The sequence below is a fragment of the Abramis brama genome (assembly GCF_963993115.1).
Source record: "Abramis brama genome assembly, chromosome: 24".
In the NCBI taxonomy this organism is placed as follows: Eukaryota; Metazoa; Chordata; class Actinopteri; order Cypriniformes; family Leuciscidae; genus Abramis; species Abramis brama.
Genome location: NC_139986.1, coordinates 18,909,675 through 18,930,268, shown reverse-complemented (window position 1 = coordinate 18,930,268; position 20,594 = coordinate 18,909,675). Strand labels below are relative to the sequence as shown.

The window sequence follows — 20,594 nt, the reverse complement described above, 5'->3', positions numbered from 1 at the left end:
CATATACATATATATATATATATATATATATATCCACACATATCCACATATATCCATACATATATCCATACATATATCCATATACATACATACACATGGTCAAAATTGATGGCACCCCTGATAAATATGATAAAAAAATGGCTGTAAAAAAAAATCTGCATCGTTTTATCCTTTTGATCTTTCCTTCAAGAAAATTCACAAAAATCTAACCTTTCATTGAAGTATAATAATTGAAATTGGGGGGTAAATCACATTATAAAATAAATGTTTTTCTCCAAAACACGCTGGCCATAATTGTTGGCACCCCTAGAATTTTTTATGAGAAAAATATCTCTGAAGTATATTCCCATTAATATTTACCTTTTTAAGCACACCAGGGTGACTAGGAACATGAAATTGTCCGGCTATTACTTCTTGTTTCACAGGAGTTTAAATACGAGGAAACACAAAGGCCAAATTCCCTTAATCATCCATCACAATGAGTAAAACCAAATAATACAGTTCTGATTTGCAGCAAAATATTGTTGAGCTTCACAAAATAGAAAGTGGCTGTAAGAAAATATCTAAAGAATTGAAAATCCCCATTTTGACCATCAGGGCAATAATTAAGAAGTTATAATCAACTAAAGATGTTACAAATCTGCCAGGAAGAGGACGTGTGTCTATATTATCTTAATGCACGGTGAGGAGGAAAGTTTGAGTGGCCAAAGACTCTTCAAGGATCACAGATGGAGAATTGCAGAGATTAGTTGAGTCTTGGGGGTCAGAAAGCCTAAAAAAAAATTATCAAACAACCCCTACATCCCCACATGTTGTTTGGGAGGGTTTCAAGAAAAATGCTCCTCGCTCCTCCAAAAATAAACTCCAGCATATTCAGTTTTCAGACACGACTGGAACTTCAAAAGGGACCGGATTCTGTGGTCAGATAAAACAACAAAAAAAGGGCTTTTTGGCAGCAAACCCAGCAGATGTGTTTGGAGCAAACAGGGATGAAGAGTACCCCATGCCTACGGTTAAATACACTGCTGGATCTTATATGTTGTGGGCCTATTTATTTGCTGGAGGTCCTGGACATCTTGTTCAGATACATGGTATTATGGATTCTAGCAAATACAAACAGATAAAAAAAAATCAAAACCTGACGACCTCTGCTAGAAATCTTATAATGGGCCGTGGTTGGATCTTCAGGACAACGGTTCAAAACAAACATCAAAATCAACACAAAAATGGGTAACTGAGCACAAAATGAAGCTTCTGCCATGACCGTCCCAGTTCCCTGACCTGAACCCTATAGAAAATGAGTGGGCTGAACTGAAGAGAAGCAGCACCAACATGAACTTGTGAATCTGAAGGATCTGGAGAGATTCTGTATGAAGGAATGGTCTCTGATCTCTTGTCAGGTGTTCTCCAAACTCATCAGGCATTACAGAAGAAGACTCAGAGCTGTTATCTTGGCAAAAGGAGGTTGCAGAAAGTATTTAATAACAGGGTGCCAACAATTATGGCCAGTGTGTTTTGGAGAATGGAGGATTTTATAATGTGATTTACCCCCACTTTCAATTCTTTTACTTTAATGAAAGGTTAGATTTTTGTGAATTTTTTTGAATGAAAGATCAAAAGGATAAACAATGCAGATTTATTTTTTACAGCCATTTTTTATCATATTTATCAGGGGTGCCATCAATTTGACCATGACTGTATATACATACATATATACGCAAATTTCTGGAAATTGCCACCAAAAAAAACCATCCTGGTAGGACTGTATAAGCTTTAAGGTAATCTATATTCTTAAAATGTGTAATTTGAACGTTAAAAATTATTATTTTTTTAAATGTATACATTTAAAGAAAAACTGAGAAAAACTAATGTAAATTAAATAAAACTAAAGTGATGAAAGATATTTTTAAAGGGGGGTGGGGGGTGGGGGGGGGGGGGGGGGGTTGGGCTAAGTTCTTTGTTAAGTTCCACCCAACATCCTGTTTCAATCAGTGTCAGCACATTGAGGAAAAATCATAATTAAGTATTTCCCTTGATATCATGACCATTGAACAAACGCGTCTGATTCACTCATTGGCCACTGCATTCATGTGCAACATCTGTTAAACAAAAACCTTTCATGCAACAGGAGTACAGTAGATCTAAACAGTATACCCACTAAATATAGTAATGTGTATTGTTACATACCTCTCTTCCTTTATGAGTGACCAATGCAGCCAAAGGCTTGGCGTAAAAGCGACTGAAGGAAAAGCCAAGGCATCCGTACATGCTGTTAGCTGTCAGCTTAAGTGCCTTCTGCCTGATATCATACTATGAGAGGAGATTCATCAAGGATTGAATGCACTGAAAGTCTTTACTTTACAAAAAAAAAGTGATATTGACAGAGAGCTAGGATAAGACTCTTAACATGCAAGGTGTTCAAATTGCCAAAACAGTCTATTATCAATGCAGAAAGGTATTTAAGTCTTTCCTGGGATTGTATTTACCTGCAAGTACAGGTCAGGGTTGAGGTCCGCTTGCTTCATTAGCTGTTTGACCTGTCGTCGGCGCTCCACCAGTTTTCGAATTTCTTTGGGAAGAATGCCCATCTCCAAACTCTGATCTGGCAGCTCGGGAATTTCATCTTCATCCTCCTGTAATCATGGAAGTTTAGGGCATGCTTAAAATATACAAAGCTACCCATGCAGGCACAGCCGGCCGGCCGGCCCCTCAACGCACCTCAGTTTTCTTGCGTGCATTGGTCGCTCCTCTCTCAACGGTAGTAAAGCAGATGTTGAACTCCTGAATGATGGAGGGATACAAGCTGTTGAAGTCCAACAGCAGAATGAACTTATCATAGAAACCTGGTGGCAGAAGATAGAATAGATGATTTGGGAGGCACAAAATAAACACAACCCATGAGATCCACAAAGACACAATAGTGTTGTCAAAAGTACCGACTTCGGTACCAAGTCGGTACTGAAATTTAAAAAAATGTGACGCTTTGAACGCTGGTGAGCGGAATCGTAAACACCTGTGATTGCCCATTGTACTCACGCACTAATCAATTATGTCTGTGATTGGCTACAATGATCAGCACTTCAAAAACATGTTGTAAATGTACATCAATGACGCTCTTCAGCGAGCGCTTACACAGATACACATGGGAAAGTTTGAAAGCAGGTGTCTATCAGCGGATCGGTCCGCTGGCGCTGATAGATGCCTGCTTGTGCTTTCAAACAATCCTGCTTTCAAAACACTTTCAAACACTTACGTGTGCTCTCAAACGCTCCCGTGTTTTAATCATTGTAGCCAATCACAGACATATCCGATGAGCTTGTGAACACAATGGACAATCACAGGTGTTTATGATTCCGCACAACAGCGCTCAAAGTATCACATTTTTTAAATTTCAGTACCGACTTGGTACCGAACTCAGTACTTTTGACAACCCTAAGACACAATGACTCACCAACTTTTGGGTCCAGCACCAGACCTCCAGCATAAGCTGCCTTCTTCCTCGTTTTGTTGGATTTGCCTTTCCCTGAGTCAACATCCTCATCCTCAGCCTAAGAACAGAATTAAAAGACAAAAAAGTATTGGAACAGAATCAATTAAGACTAAAACTTCAATAAAGGGGAAAAAAAAATATCTAATACCAGATTTTGTTGCGGCTTCTTAAAGAACTGCTTGTCTGGAACAATGAAGTTCCTCTCGTGGAAAGCATGGAGCAGTAGGTACTCGTTCCTTTCAGAGCGTCCACCCATCAAAGTACGAGACTGCGGGAGAACAAGAGAACTGATGAAAGAGCAAGCATTAGAAAAGCATGAATTACATGATTTATTTGATATTGCACTGAATTGGCCTAATAAGACAATAAATATAAACAATATACAAAACATGATAGAGCTAGTGAAAATCTAAACCACTAGTCTGAAAAGGCAAGCAGGATGCAACTCAAAGTGATTGATTCACATGTCGGAATATAAATAAAATATTTGGCATATAAACCAGAACGTAGACATTTGTGTGTCTTATACATTATTATATATATTAAATAAGAAACAATATTCTAGAATGTGGTTACAATAGGTCTAGTAAAAAGTGGAATTATTTATAAAGGTATCTTACCATGACGTTACCGGCAATGTTAGTGATCTGCATTGCCAGAGGCAGCACGTTCAGCTCGCACATGATTTGCAGAATCAGCTTAGCATCCATCCAGGTGAGCTCCAAAAGGTAGAGTAAGTGCGGGGAATCACTATTGAAAAAGGAGAAAAAGAAATTAATAGAAAAATTTAAACACTGCTGCAATAATAGGAAATATTCTCATGATTGAAGAAGGGAGGGCTCAAATGCAACCCTACAGGTGCCAGCTAACCTGTAAAAGTTCCTGATGTTCTCTGGTGGCACCACAACCCTCTCTGTCTTTAAGATCTGGGCAGCCAGCTCAGTCAGGTGATAACTCTTACACCTGATCAGCTCTTTGGCAGAGATCTCAACATCACAGACCAGGCGTCCACAAGTGGCACTCTTCTCAGCAAAGCCACTGCGACCCTGAGATAAATAAATAAAAGATGCACAAATGGATTAAAACATTGCTTGCTTGATAAAAATCATAATCTGATATGACTTCATGTCAAAGAAGACTTCTGACCCCCAGTTTGGGCATGTTGGCTCTTCTTAGACGGCCAATCTTTGACCAGTGAGGCACTTTGCACACACTGATCCTCTGCAGGAGCACTTCAAGGTCAAAACCAAAAATGTCATGGCCCTACAGCATCAGAAGGAAGATGTAGTCAAATTAGAAAAAAATTATATAAATAAAATGCATCAGCAATGTACGAGCTTACTGAGCACATTTAAACTCACCACTAAGACATCTGGATCAATCTTGTGCATCTTGGCCAAGAAGAAACCCAAAAGTGCACGCTCTGTACCGGCAATCTCCACTATCCCGTTCTGAGTAAAATCAAAATGCAAAAGCAAGAGGGTTTTATTGAACACATTATCATCTTATGCATAAATCCAAAACTTCATCTGGGAGATAAGAACAATTACCTTTTTCCTGACCGCATCTTTAAAATCATATGGGAAGATGCAGTCGTTGGGCTTGCTCACCACTGCAACAGAAAATAATTAGTTATATAAGCTCAAACAAGCAGTGATATTTAAAAAAATACTATCAAAATAGAAAAAAGATTAATTTAAGCCTTATAATGCATTAAAAAAAACCTTAAAGTACTTTGAACTTTTACCTCATGACTGCTCAAAAACAGTCCAAATTTATGAAACCTATATTTTCTATCTGAGAGATATGGGAAAGAGGTCTTGTATTTTACATATGTATTTTTGAGAGCAATCTAACTTAGATGTATGAATTCAGAAATCTCTTCTGGTTTAAAAATGATCGGAATGCGTTATATGGGTTAAAACTAATTTGGATGTTCATTGGAGAGTTTTGGACATTACTCTCACACTCAAGCTATAAAGATGCAGAGTGGAGGAACTTACCACAGAAATTGGTCTGGAAAGGGGGCCGTGGTGGAGCTTTGTCCAGAGGAAATTGATGATGAATGAGGGCAGCGAGAGAAACAATCTGCGCAAGGTAAGACACAAGAAGAAAAAGTGTTAATAAACTGCTTAAAAGATTTACAAGTGCGGCTCAACTACAATCTAACGAGTATGATTTAATATTCAGTTATTTTGAATCTCATTGACTGCATCAGATACATGCAGAGATTGCAGAGTGATCAGATCCAGATTTTACCTCATTCTGGTGGGTCTTTGGGTTCTGCACAGTCTTGAGGCTTATGGACATGACGACCAGAGGAGGTGGTGGCAGGTCTTTAACTACTGAGATCAGGTCACTCTTCTGTGCAACAGCCTCCACCTTAGACCAGCTAATAGGCTGATTGCTCAGCTCTAGAGGTGATGGCGAGAGTGGACACAGTAAATGATTACAATATTTGGATGATTATCAAGTGTCACCGAACGCTCATTTGTGTAGGAAATCCAGAGAAATGGTTTGTTTGTATGTTTTACAAGAGAGATTAAATCTTACGAGGGGTCTTCACATCAAGCCAGCATGGTCCCCGGATCTTCCTATTAAGGAGGAAGTGTTCCAAACTGGTGGTGTTGGTGCCAAACACATGGGAAAATGTTGAGCCCTTCAGCTCCGATGGCAATGAAGGAAGCTCAGCCTATAGAAACAGAATGTGCACATTACAAAAAACACTTCAGACTCATTCCAGGAAGTTTCTATAAAATAGCCATGACTGTTTTGGGTGTACAAGTGAGAAACGTCTACTCACAGAGTATTTGACTTCAAGGTACTCGCTCTGTGAAGGGATATCTGGGATCTCAAAAGCATAATTCTTGGTCACCGGCTGTTGGAACAGGGGAAGCACGTTTTATAAATGTATATTTGTAGTTTCCAAGGCACAGAAAGCAGAAATGATGGATAGCAGCAATTACCTTGGACTTAAACTTCATGATTTTGAACTTCTCAGAGAGACTGTTGAACTCTTGGTACACATCCATCATTCCTACCGCACTGTTCGTCTGCTCGCCTGTTGCCAGATTCACTTTCTAAATCACAGTGGCACAAAAAAATGAATTAAAGATGCATATTTTTGTATCTGCATGTCGACTAAATAAGGGCAGTCTTACATGTTCTCGAGGAAGGAGATACATCGTCCTCTCGATGTTCCTTACAGCAACACAACAGCTGACATGTGCTTTAGCTGACTCAATCCAGACCTTTCCAAACAGGTACACCACACCTTGAGAGGAAAACAAAACAAAAAGTACAGAACCACCTTTTAGGGAAATCAAATCATTGCAATTATGTAGGAATAGGAAAAAAAACATTAAAATTTATCATTAGATAATCATGAATTATGAGTCACAGAAAAGACCCAAAACCATTGGAAATTAGGATTTGTATACACATTATGCAAAATCATGGAGGAGCAGATGCTCACCAGGTTGGTTGTACAGGTCTTCAAAAGCATCCAACCAGTAAAAGCGGAAAACCATATCTCCATCAGGTCCCTCCACCAGCGGGAGTTGGCTTGAGTCCACCTGCACATCCACATGAGTCTCCATTGGTTCCCCCTCCTCCATCTTCTCCCAGCCCATACCACCAACCAGTCCAGATCTGAGGAGAGCAAACAGGAAAGTTATGGCATCCTTAGTAGAGTATACTGCATTAATGCATTGCCTGTGTGTTGCAAACATACATTAACATCTCATCCTGTGGCTCAGTCTTGGGCTCCACTTTAACAGTGGGTGTGGTCTCAGGCTCAGCCTTCATTTTCACTGGCTCCTCCTCCAGGATCTCTGCTTCCATGGGCTCATCAAAGTCCATCTCATCAAACTCAATTGCATCTTCCAATTACAAATTTAAAACAAGAATGAAAAACAACATATTTTCAAGACATTTCACCCAAATATTGAGGTCAGACATACCTTCAGGCTCCTCTGTCTTGGGCTCCTTTATCTGTGTGGTATCAGGTTTACTAGGTTTAATATAAGCAGAAAACCTAGGTGAAGGTTCAGCTGGAGGAATCCGCATCCCCACAGGTCTGGGCTTCGACAGTTGGACCTCAGGTGAATTCTGAGAGATGGACAAAAGGTTTGTATAGTGACTATTTTATGTAAATTACAGTATGTAACTTCCTATTTACACTACCATTTAAAAGTTTGAGGTCAGTAAGATGTTTTTTTAAAGAAGTATCTTGTGCTCACCAAAGCTGCATTTATTTTGATTGTCAAAAATACAGTAAAAACTGTGATATTGCGGAATTTCATTACAATTTAAAAGAAATATTCTATTTTAATATTGTATGTATGCATGCATGTATATATATTTTGTGTGTGTGTGTGTGTGTATATATATATATATATATATATATATATATATATATATATATATATATATATAAATATACACACACAATATATATACAAAAAATATATATATATATATATTTATATATATATATATATATATATATATATATATATATATATATATATATATATATATATACACTTTTGATCACTTTAAAGCATCCATTCTGAATAAAAGTGACAGAAACCCAATGTATGCATCTTCAGTCTCACGAAGAAAAGAAAATCCATGTTTTATCCTTTTGAACAAGGGATAACTACCTTTGGCACCTGTGGTTTGACTGAAAATGGATTCATAGGGGATCCCAGTGTTTTCTTCTTCTTCTTCAGAGTAATGACTGGCGGTGGAGTGAGCAAAACTGGCTTCTGTGAAACATTCAAATGATCATGAGGTCATAAAGCTGCAATGACTGACATGTAGTATGAACATTGTAGACTGAAAGCGCCTACAGGATGTCTGAATTAAAAGTAGACCATTATATATTAATACAAAAGGTCATAAACATTCACCTCAGAGTGCAGGTCCTGCAGAATATCTCCCAGCAGATCATCTTGAGACAGATCCACATGTTTCTACAATGCAAATCATGGAAAAAGACAATTCTGTTCAAACTACAGACATTTTTTTACCATTACAAATGCCAAATAATGGCAGAACTTTCCTTCTTGGTTGAACTACTCCTTAAATATTTAAGTGCAAGTTAATTTAATTAATGTTTAGATTAAATAGTTGCATAAAGGTCAATTACACTGGAAAAAAACATACAGTGAACAATTGAGTCTTACCTCAGTAGGTTTCTTCACATTGCTATTCATGAACATGCTTTTAATGCTGTTGGGTTTACTGACAGACACTTTTTTCGCATTCTTTTTCGAATCGCCTCCCTTTCCACCCTGTTTACCTGTTAGCGATAATAAACTCGTAAAGACAACTCAAAGAACACTGCTTAGTACTGCTAATCGACAAAAAAGGAAAATAAAAGGCACTGATTTTTCAACACTCACTTTTAGGGCCCTTCTCCAGTGCATCATCATCCAATTCGTCATCAAAGATTTCTCGGCCATCCTCCACATAGCCTGTCCCATCTGACAAACACAACATACATTCAGCTGGTGTGCTTTTAAACATTGAGTTTAGCAGAGAGGTATGAAAATTTAACTGACCGTCATCAATGATCCAATCATCATCCTGTCTCTCCCGCACCATTTTCGAGTACTGCTCTTCATCCACCTCCTCATACACGCTGGTGAACTCCTCCACCTGATCACAAGACAATGTCAAAACACTGGAACAGCACAGGTGACGTGTACCAACAGCTGACATGCAACTTACCTCGTATTTAACCTTCTCTCCTTTCTTGGCTCGTTTAATTTGCTCTAAAGCCGACTTGCGCCCCACTTTCTCTTTTTTCTCCCGCCTGGAACGTGAGGCAGCAATGCCACATGTGTCGGATGCATCTATAGGACAAGGAAATGTGCTTCAGTAAAATCAAACTGCAGCAAGCTTAAATCATACTATAGCAAACTGAAATGACAAGCATCAGATTATAAACAAATCACAGTGTTGTTTTTTATCAAACGCAGTCACTTAGTTAAATCATACACTGATTTTAGGTTATTATTGAAAATAAAAAACAATGCAGTATTATTATACATATTAATTATTGTTTTATTTTAAAGAGATGTAATATGAAAACAGAAATAATATATAACTATATAACAATCTGGTACGTATAAGAATATTTTAGATTTAGATTTTTCTGATGGGCCTAGTGAAAAATCCAAATAGCTGAGTGCAAGAAACCACTGATTCTACTGTTGTTATTATTATAATAAAGACTTAAATGGTCCAAGAAACACAATTTTATTAAAAATATGTTATTGCAAATATAAAAAGATATTCTGCAGGCTACAGTCTACTACACAAAGGAAATAGTTGCAAATTCATCATCATATGAATAAGCAATTATGTGTCGGGTTGGAAAGAGTAATTTGACACCGTAAACATTGACATTAATGTTCAATTTGCATTCAAATGATGAAACGTCAAAGAAAAGCACATTACACATAAGTATATTTGCATAAACGCATATTTTAGGGATTGAATAGGAAAATAAATTAATTTGTATTTAATATTATATCAGCGCTGTCGCTGCTAGTACAGGCATCCAAGCTACCGGTCTAAATGAATTGCAGTAATATTTTGTAAGCTAATAACACTAAGCACTGTAAACACGCTCACCACAATCCCCACCGTCCATGTCTTTATCGGGATTTGAGACAGGAGCCATTAACATAAATTAGTGCCTGATGTGAGGTAGATTTCACTCTTCTTCAGAAGCGGCGAGCCAAAACAACAGATTCCGCGCCAAAGTGTCTTCCCGGGGAAACTCGAGCAGCGGATATGACGTTGTCAGCAGCCGTCCAATCTGATCTGAACTAGTTCAGTGATCCGTTAGACAAACCCAGAGCCATAGAGCCATCTATGGCTCTGGACAAACCCTATCTATGATAAACCTGATTCAGTTTTTTTTATATATATATACATATACAACGAAATATTAAGAAGGTTGAAGACTTGAAAAACACAGTTGTAATATAATTTTAATATATTTTGTTATTTACCAAGGTTTATTTTTTTTTCATACAGTAGCCAGAAAGAACATATTGTTAATTTGACTAATAACCACACAAAAACAAAACACAGTCAGTATAACAATAAAAAATACTAAAAACATGAACTAAATAACATGAAACATTTTTACAGTCGTTTCCCTTTAAAATGATTGACATTTTACAGTATATGTTTGTTATTGTTATATCTTTATTCTAAACTCTAACCATATTCGTCTATTTACTACTTCTGTTGTTTGTATTGTAGTGTTCTTCAAAAGACTCGAAATAATCTGAACATATTTACATAGAAGTGATAAATATAAATGAAGTTCGGTTAAGCTATACGATTCACACATTCTCGGAGTGAATCATTGAATCATTGTTTGGTTGAATCATATCTCCGAACACTCAAGGTAACTTCTGACCAATGGACATTTTATTCATTCTGAACACAAAATTCGACTCTGGTGGGACTCGAACCCACAACCTTTGAATGACCCCATTCTTCAATCTAGAAGTCCAATGCGCTATCCATTGCGCCACAGAGCCGATAGGACGCCTCGCTAGTTTGTCGGTACTCCTCCTGACTTCCGAAGAGAGAACTTTATTTTGTAACAATAATAAATAGACACTACTATATTACATTTATTATTTTTCCTAAACCTTTGTGTGCAAAACACGATTGCATTCATTTTATATATATTTTTACAAATATATCTGAGTTTTTGAAAAAGTGAGTTTTCAAGTCCTTTATTTTGAAATAAAGTCCTTCCGTTTGCAGCAGCACATGTGAGAAAACCACGTTGTGTGTCATTAGAACCAAAATGGCTTCGTGCAGCATAGAAGACGTGCTCGCTAAAGCAGAAAGAGACGAGGCTGAAAAACTAAGAAGTATTACAGTAAACAAAGAGTTAGATCTCGAATTTGACCCGGGTCATTTGCTTGCGTTTGACAAGAACCGGATAGATACTCGAGAATTTAAAGACAACAAAGGGGAAGACTTTCTACGCTCTTTAGCGAGAGATAACACACAACTTCTCATCAACGAGATATGGAAACTTCCAACAGAAAAGGTTGAAGAAGTAATCGTCGCCAAGCTACCAGATCCAACCACACCATTACCCAGGGAAAAGCCTGCACCGAAACCAAAGCCTCCTACAAAATGGGAACAGTTTGCCAAGCTGAAGGGCATTCAGAAGAAAAAGAAGACCAACATTGTGTGGGATGAAGTTCACAAGGAATGGAAGAGGCGATGGGGTTACAAACGTGCCAATGATGACACCAAGGAATGGCTGATAGAGGTCCCAGTGACTGCAGATCCCAACGAGGACCAGTTTGCAAAAAGGAATAAAGCCAAGAAAGAGAGAGTGGCCAGGAATGAGTACAACAGACTCAAGAACGTCGCCAGAGCTCAGAAGATCAAGGTGCCTGGAATGGGGCTCGCTCCCACCCCTCAGCAGTCCAAATCAGAGCTGACACAAGCTGTCAATGTTGCCAAGATTTCCACCGCCTCTGTTGGTAAATTCCAGGAGAAACTGCCCAAGGAGAAAACGTCCAAAAACACTGGGAAAAAGAGAAAATTCCAGCCTCTTATTGGTGATTTTGGTAGTGAGAAACAAAAACAGCTGGATTTACTAAAAGTAATGGACAGTAAGAAGCCCCGGCTTGATGTCACGAAAGCTGTGAATAAGCAAATGAGGGAAGAGGACAGGGAATCAGCTCAAAAGAGCAAGAAAAGCTTTGGAAAGAAGGGACGAAAGGGTAACATGTCTGGTAAAGGTAAAGGAAAAGGAAAAGGAATGGCTGGTGGAAAGGGAAAGGGTCCCAAAGGCAAAGGACGGAAACCTAACATGAAGCAAGGAAAGCGCTAAAATCTACAACAGAGTGGACTTTTTACTGTAAAATCCTATATATATTGTACACATGATGTCAACCTGTCCTGTGTCAGATAAAATCATAACTTTGAGTGCCTTGGTGCTGGAGTTTGAATCTGTACAATATGGTTGTATTTTGATGTTCAGATTTACCGTCTTTATAAATGTCATGGATGGACTGAAGATAATCTGACTTTTTCTTGTTGTATGGTGTGATTTAATATTGCCACCTGTTATTCATAAATGATTTCACAATAAATTTAAACCTTCTCTGATATGTCAAATGTTCTTTGTTGAATCTTGCAAATATTTCACCAAAAAAGTTCAAATATTAAAAGCATGTTATTATGATTTGCATAATACAATATGTGCTGTAATATAATAATGAGAATCATTCTGCCTGGATACAATATTTTTATAAATTAAATTATAGATAATACAAACATCTAATGCGAAAGATTACTACTATGTAAATAATTTGTGATTTAAAATGTATTATTTCAAGAAATAGGATGGACATGCTTGATTATAATAAAAAAAAGTGCAAAACTACTTCATTAAAATACATTTTCTTTATAAATATGTTGTGTGTGTTTATATATACACTAGCTTTTTGAGTTCACTGTTAGCTGTCAGCAACATTAATATCCAAATATGCTTCTAATCTCTTATTTCTTGCATTTGTTCATTTCTGGACTGCGTACATAACTATATTTGTTGTTCCATTAAGGAATAAATGGAGTTTAATTTTCAAACCATATTCATAGTACTGGAAATGTTAGCATAATCTGGTTCGCTGATTACTTCTAAGAACTTAAACGGGTCTGTACTTCTCGCATGCTAGCATACTGACATGGTTATTTGCCATTTAATATCAGACAAATATAAATTTTTATTCATTAAACATTTTAAAATCAATACTTGGAGGTACATTCATGTAATGCATACATGCATCCAAATGCATTTTGGTTAAAAATCTAAGAAATTAATAAATGTACTGTAATGACCTCACATAAAATGTAGACATTTGACCAAGCTAAACTGTAACTAACATTTATGTCTGGATTTGTTGTAGTTCCTGATTGATTATGAGGCAATTTTAGTTGCATATTACTTTAATGATGTAGTAATTTAATGCCAATTAAATGACCATAAATACCCTCACCCATCCACCAAATGAAAAACAAGACGCCATATGTTCAAAATATTGATGCGTCTACAGAATTGGTGGCTCTTTCTAAGCAAAATAATACCCTGTTCTTGAGTTGATGGATGGTGTTTGACCACCAACACCATCTCAGATCAGCTGGGGGGCTTTGGGAGGGGAAGTACCCATCTGTTGACTGCTGTCAGGCTTGTAAAGCATCATTAGTCAAACAATAACGATACAAACACCCCACGCCAATGGACAGAAATATAGGGCACACTTAATGCCAAAATCAAGTAGCACTGCTATGTGTATATGTGCTATGGGTGTGTATTGATACACTAGTTGGTTGGTTAGTTAGTTAGTTATTGCAGTATACCTGTACTACATTGTACTCTATACTCTGACATACCTTAAAAACCCAAAATAAATAAGTAATGTGTTTGCATGAGTGCTTGGAAATATTTGCAGAATCTAAATAATTTTTTTGTGTCCACAGAATCTTGCAAAAAATTTACATATTCATCATATACATTTCGAAACTCAAAAATGCATGCAGCATCATCCACAGTATGTTATCAAAAGATATTGTTGCAGAAGATCTGGGTTGATGTCAAGTAAGCCCTAAATATCAGCAGCAGTGGATTAGTGAGCAACGTTTATTTAGGACAGATACAGAAACAGAGGGATCTCTGTCAGTGGATCTCACAAACAGGCCTCCGGATGCAACAGCACATTTACATGCAAAGCAATGGACAGTTTGAGGTTTCCACAACCGTTTTCTCTCCACAAGGTTTGTCCTTTGCGATTTAGCATGTGTTTTGCCTATTTGTGCTTATTTATGCATATTTGAGTTATCTAATGTCTGACTTAATTTGAGTATTATTGCATTTGCTGATATGTTAAACACACTGGAAAACAAATTTGTTTTAACAATGTGGACAATCAAATGCATAAATAACAATTTCATTTAATTTAAAATTATTTGCATTTCTGTGCATTCCTGTTTTAACTTGGGGGGGGGGGGGGGGGATCCATATTTAATTCTTAAACGGGAGTATATAATTCATAATCTGTCCACTAGATGGTGGTAACACACTGCTCAGAGAGGGTGACGTCATTGAGGTACTCTCAAAGCATGAATCGAGGTGGACCGGGCGCGTGCAGGACAGCCAGCAGGGGCTTCTTCCCCGTCCCATGCGTCTCAGGTTAGGTCTGAGTAATGACAAACATATCAATGTAATAACTAAGCTCAGACAGTGACAAAAGCTTTATTTTATGAACGTGCATAATTTCATACACTATATTCCTCCTGCATCATATTTGTTAGGCTACATAAATTGGTGAATTTTAGCACAGTACGAGAATGCAGCAAATCTGGTCTCTTTGTGATTTAAAGCTTTTGTTTATGTTCCTAAAGGCATGAGCTCACTAAGAATGGCTTACGACGGCACAGTTCAAACCAAGCTGGGACTGTCGTGATCCTTGGGGAGGGCACGGGGGTGCGTATAATGCCACCATACATAATGAGTCTGCAAATTACAGAAGTTGACGCCCGTCGACCCCCACCGACACACACGGGCAGCTGCTCCCCCTCCCAGCATCACACTCCCCAAACAGGTGGCTCACAGCTCTTTAGCTAACAATGCACACAGATAGCACACAGGCCTGATCGATTCTTGCACAATGAACCCTTCCCGGTGGCTTTTATGCATTTTATATACACTGGTCAAAAGTTTGTAATAATCAAGATCTTTTTATGTTTATGAAGGAAGTCTCTTTTGCTCAAAGGCTGCATTTATTTGATCAAGAATTCAGTTATCAGAAATAATGTGAAATATTTATTACAATTGAAAAGACCTGTTTTCTGGGCAACGATTAATCGCGATTAATCACATCCTAAAATAAACGTTTGTGTTTACATAATATATGTGTGTGTACTGTGTATTATAATTTTGTATATATAAATACACACACATTCAGGTATATATTTAAGACATATTTGCATAAATGTATTGTATATATATTTATACATAATTTATATTATATAGAAATATAAATATTTTATATATAAATAAAAAAAAAATCTTAAATGTATACATGCATGTGTGTGTATTTACATATACAAAATAATTATACACAGTACAAACACATATTTTATGTAAACACAAACTTTTATTTTGGATGCGATTAATCGTTGCCCAGCACTAATTTTAATGTATTTTAAAATGTAAGTTACTCAGTGATGACAGTGCTGAAATTTCATCAGACATTACTTAATATGTGTCTCAATATTGACACTAATAAGAAATGTTAAATGAGCAACAAGTCAATATTAAACTGATTTCTGAAGGATCATGTGACACTAAACACTAGAGAGTAATGATGCTGAAAATTCAGCTTTACATCACAGGAATAAATTACACTTTCTAATATATTCAAATAAAAACAGTTATATTGTAATAATATTTCACAATATTACTTTTCCTGTATTTTTTATCAAATAAATGCAGCCTTGGTGAGACTTATTTCAAAAACAATAAAAAATCCTTATTATTCCAAACTTTTAACTGATACTGCATAAAATGAGCAGGAAACATGTTTGCATACTGTTCTGAATTCAATGGAAAGTCTTTTCATGCCATTTCTCAACCAATAAACAACGCTGCCAGTGCAATTACACACTTTTCACAAGCATGAATTCTTATGTGATGACTCTCTGCGTTCGAGAGACTATGTGGTCTTGTTCTGAGCGGTCAAGGTGTGGTGGATTAAACCTCGCTGTGGTCTTTTGATTGGTGATGGTTTAGGACCAATACTGAACAGCCTGTCACTTATCTCCCCTCGTCAAAGCTCTGGAATCTGGGTCATCGGGAATAAACAGGTCCTTTGTGCTTGTTGTTTCCTCTTTGTGTTCCCCAGCAGAGGCAGGCTACAAGTCCCCTGGGGGAAAGATAGGGAGGAGGGCGCTTTCCTGGCGCTCAGACGTGAGGCCCGGGCACACAGCTCTCCCAACATGCTCTAGAGAATCTTGTCCAAGCACCGTAGGAAAAGCCACTGCCAGGAGGCCACCAATGGGGCTTCCGAGGCTGATTGAATGACTCCTTTACAGAAGGCTTAGGAGAAGTACTGTAGCTGTTTTGTGTATGTGCATTCTTAATAGCTACATTGACTCATTAACAACCCTGTGATACTATACTGGGGGAGACTGGGGGCAATTATGCTTTGTAACTCACAGACCAGTGATGTTTTGGTGTAAGGAACATGTACAGTACATGTGCCAAAAGTAACAGCATCATCAACATATTTGCATTTAGAAAGAATTTATTGTAATATTGAATTTTATAAGTCATAATGTTACAACCTGCAACATTGGTTGAGGGCAATTGTAACACACTATTAAACAACTTTTTTCCTTTTTTTTTTACCACACTGTATATTAATAAATGCTCCCCTCAAAATAGTAATTTCATTGCTCAATATTTGCCTTATATTTTATTTATAAATATTTGAAGGATTTGATCTAATTAACTGCAGTGTTTTATAATTTTTTTGCACTGATACTGTTTGTCACTTTTCTCAAATTTAGATTTTTACTTATAATCCCTATTTGTTTTTTTGTGTTTGTTTTTTAAATTAATACATTAATCCTAACAAACATATTTCTATGCATTTGTGGATTTTTTATATGTATGTGTGTTATGCATATTTGGTCACACTTTAGATAGGGTACAATTTTTACTATTAACTATTATATGACTTTTGCCTCAAATTCCTATTACTGCTTATTAATAGGTAGTAAGGTTATTGTTAAGTTTAGGTATTAGGTAGGAGGAAGGGATGTAGAATATGGTCATGCAGAATTGCATTAATATGTGCTTTATAAGTATAGCCTACTAATAAACAGCCAATATCCTATAATATGCATGCTAATAAGCAACAGTTAATTGGACCCTAAACTAAAGTTGTTACTGTATATTTTTATATATTACCTATAATAAATTCTTGATTGCTGTGAATGAAAGAAAACAACTTTTTAGGGGGCTAGTGGCATAGAAAAGTTCTGACCAATAAACATGTCAAACTTATCAACTAACATAGGCTTTATTTAATGTAACAACAATTATTTTCCCCTATAGACCAGTCTGGCTGCTAAATCAAATCCCTGTACTTCAGTTTGAAATGAAGTGCTCATCATGCACACTATATATTATAAGATTAACTTTTCCTACTGTTTCCTTTGAATCAGCCCCAGTAAATGACTTCTCTCAGGTTTTATCTTAATAAGATGCTTTGGCCATCTGCTGAGCTTGGCTTACTGGTCACAATGACTTCAGATTTCTCCTGGACCCTTTTGCAGGGCTCTTACAGAATTTAATTAATCCTAATCCATTGATGCAGTGACTGTTGATGTCATATTGATGTGCAACTGCACTTCAGAAAATTCAAAAAATCCAAAGAGTAAATAAGGCATGAATACAGTGAACTGCTGCAGTGATCTCGCAGCATCTGTCACCTGCAGCTCACCTGAGGAACAGCTGCTAGTCTGGAGAAAGACTTAGATCTGCCCCACCCATAACACCATCCCATTGACCAGGTGCCTCTTTACCAGGACAGCCATTTCAAACAGGAAAAATCTGTCTCGAACCAGTTTTGGTGTTGCATCCTACTTTAAAAAATGCTGGTTGTCAACCCGTGTTTGGGTCAAATATGTACAAACCAAACCGTTGGGTTTAAAGTTAAATTCATTTTTGGGGGTCTCTAAACTTTCTAACTTAGAATTTAAAAAACTCTTTAAATCTGACTTTTTATCTGACAATTCCAAGTTCATATTTTAAAAGTTGATTTGATCTCACAATAATTACTTTATTTTTAAATAAGGGGGGCTAGCCTAAATAAGGCTAGCCTATAACCTGGTTGCCTTAAAATTAAGCTCATTGAAATAAATAAATAAATAATATAGGCTAGTTATATAATAAATTAAAATATAGTTAATACAGTGAGAGAGATTGGTTTAATCAACAGAAACTCAAAATATTATGTTATCTGAACCAAATAAATAATCTAAGTTGATTTGACAAAAGAAAAAATGTTGTGATAACAAAAAAAAAAAAAAATTACAGTGTAAACATGCAATTATGTGGGGGAGGGAATCAAAATTGTGTGATATAAACAACAAAAAAAATATTGCAAAATGTTAATTCAAAATTGCAAGAAGTCAGAATTGTGAGATGTTAACTCAAAATAACTAGGAAAATATAAATTTGTGAGAAATAAAGTCAGAATTGTAAGATAAAAAGTTGCAGTCACCTTTATTATTATTTTTTTTATAATTTCATGGCATAAATGGCCTGCATGCTAAACTGTGTGCACAGCAGAATCATTCATAGGCTATATGAAGCGCAGTAGCCTACACTATAGGCCTCTGTTGAGTTTAATGGCAGGGCCCCTTTTGCTCTCGAAACTCAAAAATCACCTATGAGCTTATTTATAGCAAGTCTCTACAGTATAGCTATGTGCCTGGCCAGCTCAGTGTCCACACTCTCAGCAGTCAGCCAGTCATAAACAGTGGAAAGACTGACCTATATTAATAGGCACCTTTGGCAGCAGAGCAACACGCTTGAGTTTCCCGCCTGAAATGTGGGTGCCTGCCAGATGACTAGGTCTGTCACTGCTGCGATAGCCTACCATCTGCTGTCTACTGCACACAATGGCAGGCAATGTGCACACAGTCCCAAGGGAGGGCCTTCAAGGGATGGCTCTGTACCACATGCTGCACTGGGACACCTCAAAACACACACACATACACACACACACATGCATTTATGGAAGTGTGCATGATAGTGGTATTCCCTCATGGGCTATATGAAAGCTCAATATTACAGTAAAATAGAAATCATATTAGGAAAAAGAGTGACCAATAATAGTAATTCGGGGTGGTTGATATTGATATTAATGTAAGTTTGACAAACCTCACTCAAAAATTACATTTCTTTTATCATTTAGCCTACTCACCCACATGTGGTTCCAAACATGCAGGCATCTCTTTTGCTCTATGGATAATAATATATTTTTAGAAATATTTTTGTTTGTGTGTCATTGGTAGGCTATAACCAAAATGGTTTGGTAAGTAAGCAACATTCTTCAAAATAATTTATTTTGTGTTCTCCAGGTTAAAGAAAGTCAACAGGTTTTGAACATCATAAGGGTGAAAAAATTATGACGGAGTTTTCATTTTAGGTTTAACTAACCCTTTAAGTACACAAAAAATGCTTAATTTTACGACGGACATCACTAAAAATAATAATAGCAGTTAGTTCTGTCAATGAGTCAGTCAGTCAGATACAGTAACCTGACGGATTCAGTGAGTCCATTTAGTGAAGGATTCGTGAAAGGCGCGAACTCGTAAGCTTTTTGAGCGATTCATTAAAAGAACCGACTCAAAAGAGTTATTTGTTCGCGATTCAATTTGACTACCGGTATGCTATATTTTTAATTCACTAAAAAGAACCAGTTCATAAGAGTCATTTGCTCTTAAATAGGAACATACTGTTTGTTTCTGCGAAGCATCTGGCGATTGGCGAAGTCTTCTCTGTAGAAAGATGTTTTTTGTTGTTGCCATTATTATGCGGTAGTCTTTTAAGCTAAGTTCATTATATAGGCTATGTCTAAGTAAGACTGACAATTTCCATTCACTCTAGCAAGTAGGCAATGAATAGGCTATTAGATAAATATGATTTCTTCTGTAGATTCGTCACTACTGAGTAGTAGCCTACAGTTAGCCAATGAATTTGAGCATGACTTTTCATTTGTTCGCGCTACTGGATAAGGTTATTAAAAGGTAATTTTCCTCGATGTGCATTCATAAAAAAAACATTAATACACATTTATAATAAATTTTTTAGACCAACGTATAAATAGACAAAATTGACCATTCACTACATAAATATCAGTCTTTATTAAATTCCTTAATGTGTTCCCATTGTTCTAAATCTTCTTGTTGCCTACGTTTTCACATCCAAAATAGCCTACACAAAGCCTTCACAAATAGTCAATATTTT

The 20,594-nt window shown here is 36.8% G+C and overlaps 3 protein-coding genes across 4 annotated transcripts in view; 2 read left to right on the top strand and 1 right to left on the bottom strand.

The window, feature by feature from the left end:
• pola1 (polymerase (DNA directed), alpha 1) overlaps positions 1 to 10,280 on the bottom strand; it is a 62,343-nt gene extending 52,063 nt beyond the window's left edge. Inside the window, exons 1-26 of one of the 2 annotated variants that reach the window (XM_084102182.1) lie at positions 10,139 to 10,280; positions 9,230 to 9,354; positions 9,061 to 9,157; positions 8,902 to 8,982; positions 8,683 to 8,798; positions 8,407 to 8,469; positions 8,158 to 8,262; positions 7,453 to 7,600; positions 7,224 to 7,371; positions 6,966 to 7,141; positions 6,652 to 6,764; positions 6,457 to 6,570; positions 6,294 to 6,368; positions 6,044 to 6,182; positions 5,750 to 5,904; positions 5,494 to 5,578; positions 5,041 to 5,102; positions 4,852 to 4,941; positions 4,637 to 4,753; positions 4,361 to 4,536; positions 4,111 to 4,240; positions 3,639 to 3,758; positions 3,452 to 3,548; positions 2,719 to 2,843; positions 2,487 to 2,633; positions 2,188 to 2,310 (exon numbers count right to left, since the gene is read on the bottom strand). In XM_084102182.1, coding sequence (XP_083958308.1) covers positions 2,188 to 2,310; positions 2,487 to 2,633; positions 2,719 to 2,843; positions 3,452 to 3,548; positions 3,639 to 3,758; positions 4,111 to 4,240; positions 4,361 to 4,536; positions 4,637 to 4,753; positions 4,852 to 4,941; positions 5,041 to 5,102; positions 5,494 to 5,578; positions 5,750 to 5,904; positions 6,044 to 6,182; positions 6,294 to 6,368; positions 6,457 to 6,570; positions 6,652 to 6,764; positions 6,966 to 7,141; positions 7,224 to 7,371; positions 7,453 to 7,600; positions 8,158 to 8,262; positions 8,407 to 8,469; positions 8,683 to 8,798; positions 8,902 to 8,982; positions 9,061 to 9,157; positions 9,230 to 9,354; positions 10,139 to 10,193 — 2,982 coding nt within the window. In that variant the 5' untranslated portion in view covers positions 10,194 to 10,280. Of the gene's footprint in view, positions 1 to 2,187; positions 2,311 to 2,486; positions 2,634 to 2,718; positions 2,844 to 3,451; positions 3,549 to 3,638; positions 3,759 to 4,110; positions 4,241 to 4,360; positions 4,537 to 4,636; positions 4,754 to 4,851; positions 4,942 to 5,040; positions 5,103 to 5,493; positions 5,579 to 5,749; positions 5,905 to 6,043; positions 6,183 to 6,293; positions 6,369 to 6,456; positions 6,571 to 6,651; positions 6,765 to 6,965; positions 7,142 to 7,223; positions 7,376 to 7,452; positions 7,601 to 8,157; positions 8,263 to 8,406; positions 8,470 to 8,682; positions 8,799 to 8,901; positions 8,983 to 9,060; positions 9,158 to 9,229; positions 9,355 to 10,138 lie in introns of both variants that reach the window. The other variant, XM_084102181.1, reaches the window with a different exon arrangement.
• Positions 10,281 to 11,314: 1,034 nt separating this feature from the next.
• On the top strand, positions 11,315 to 12,663 carry rrs1 (ribosome biogenesis regulator 1 homolog). The gene has a single exon (XM_084103092.1). It carries the CDS (start codon positions 11,337 to 11,339, stop codon positions 12,381 to 12,383), a length of 1,047 nt encoding a protein of 348 aa, XP_083959218.1. The 5' UTR covers positions 11,315 to 11,336; the 3' UTR covers positions 12,384 to 12,663.
• A 1,551-nt stretch (positions 12,664 to 14,214) lies between these two features.
• LOC311074992 (uncharacterized protein) lies at positions 14,215 to 15,245 on the top strand. Its single transcript, XM_084102043.1, has 3 exons — positions 14,215 to 14,326; positions 14,618 to 14,741; positions 14,954 to 15,245. Exons 1-3 carry the CDS (start codon positions 14,257 to 14,259, stop codon positions 15,174 to 15,176), a joined length of 417 nt encoding a protein of 138 aa, XP_083958169.1. The 5' UTR covers positions 14,215 to 14,256; the 3' UTR covers positions 15,177 to 15,245.
• Positions 15,246 to 20,594: the final 5,349 nt, after the last annotated feature.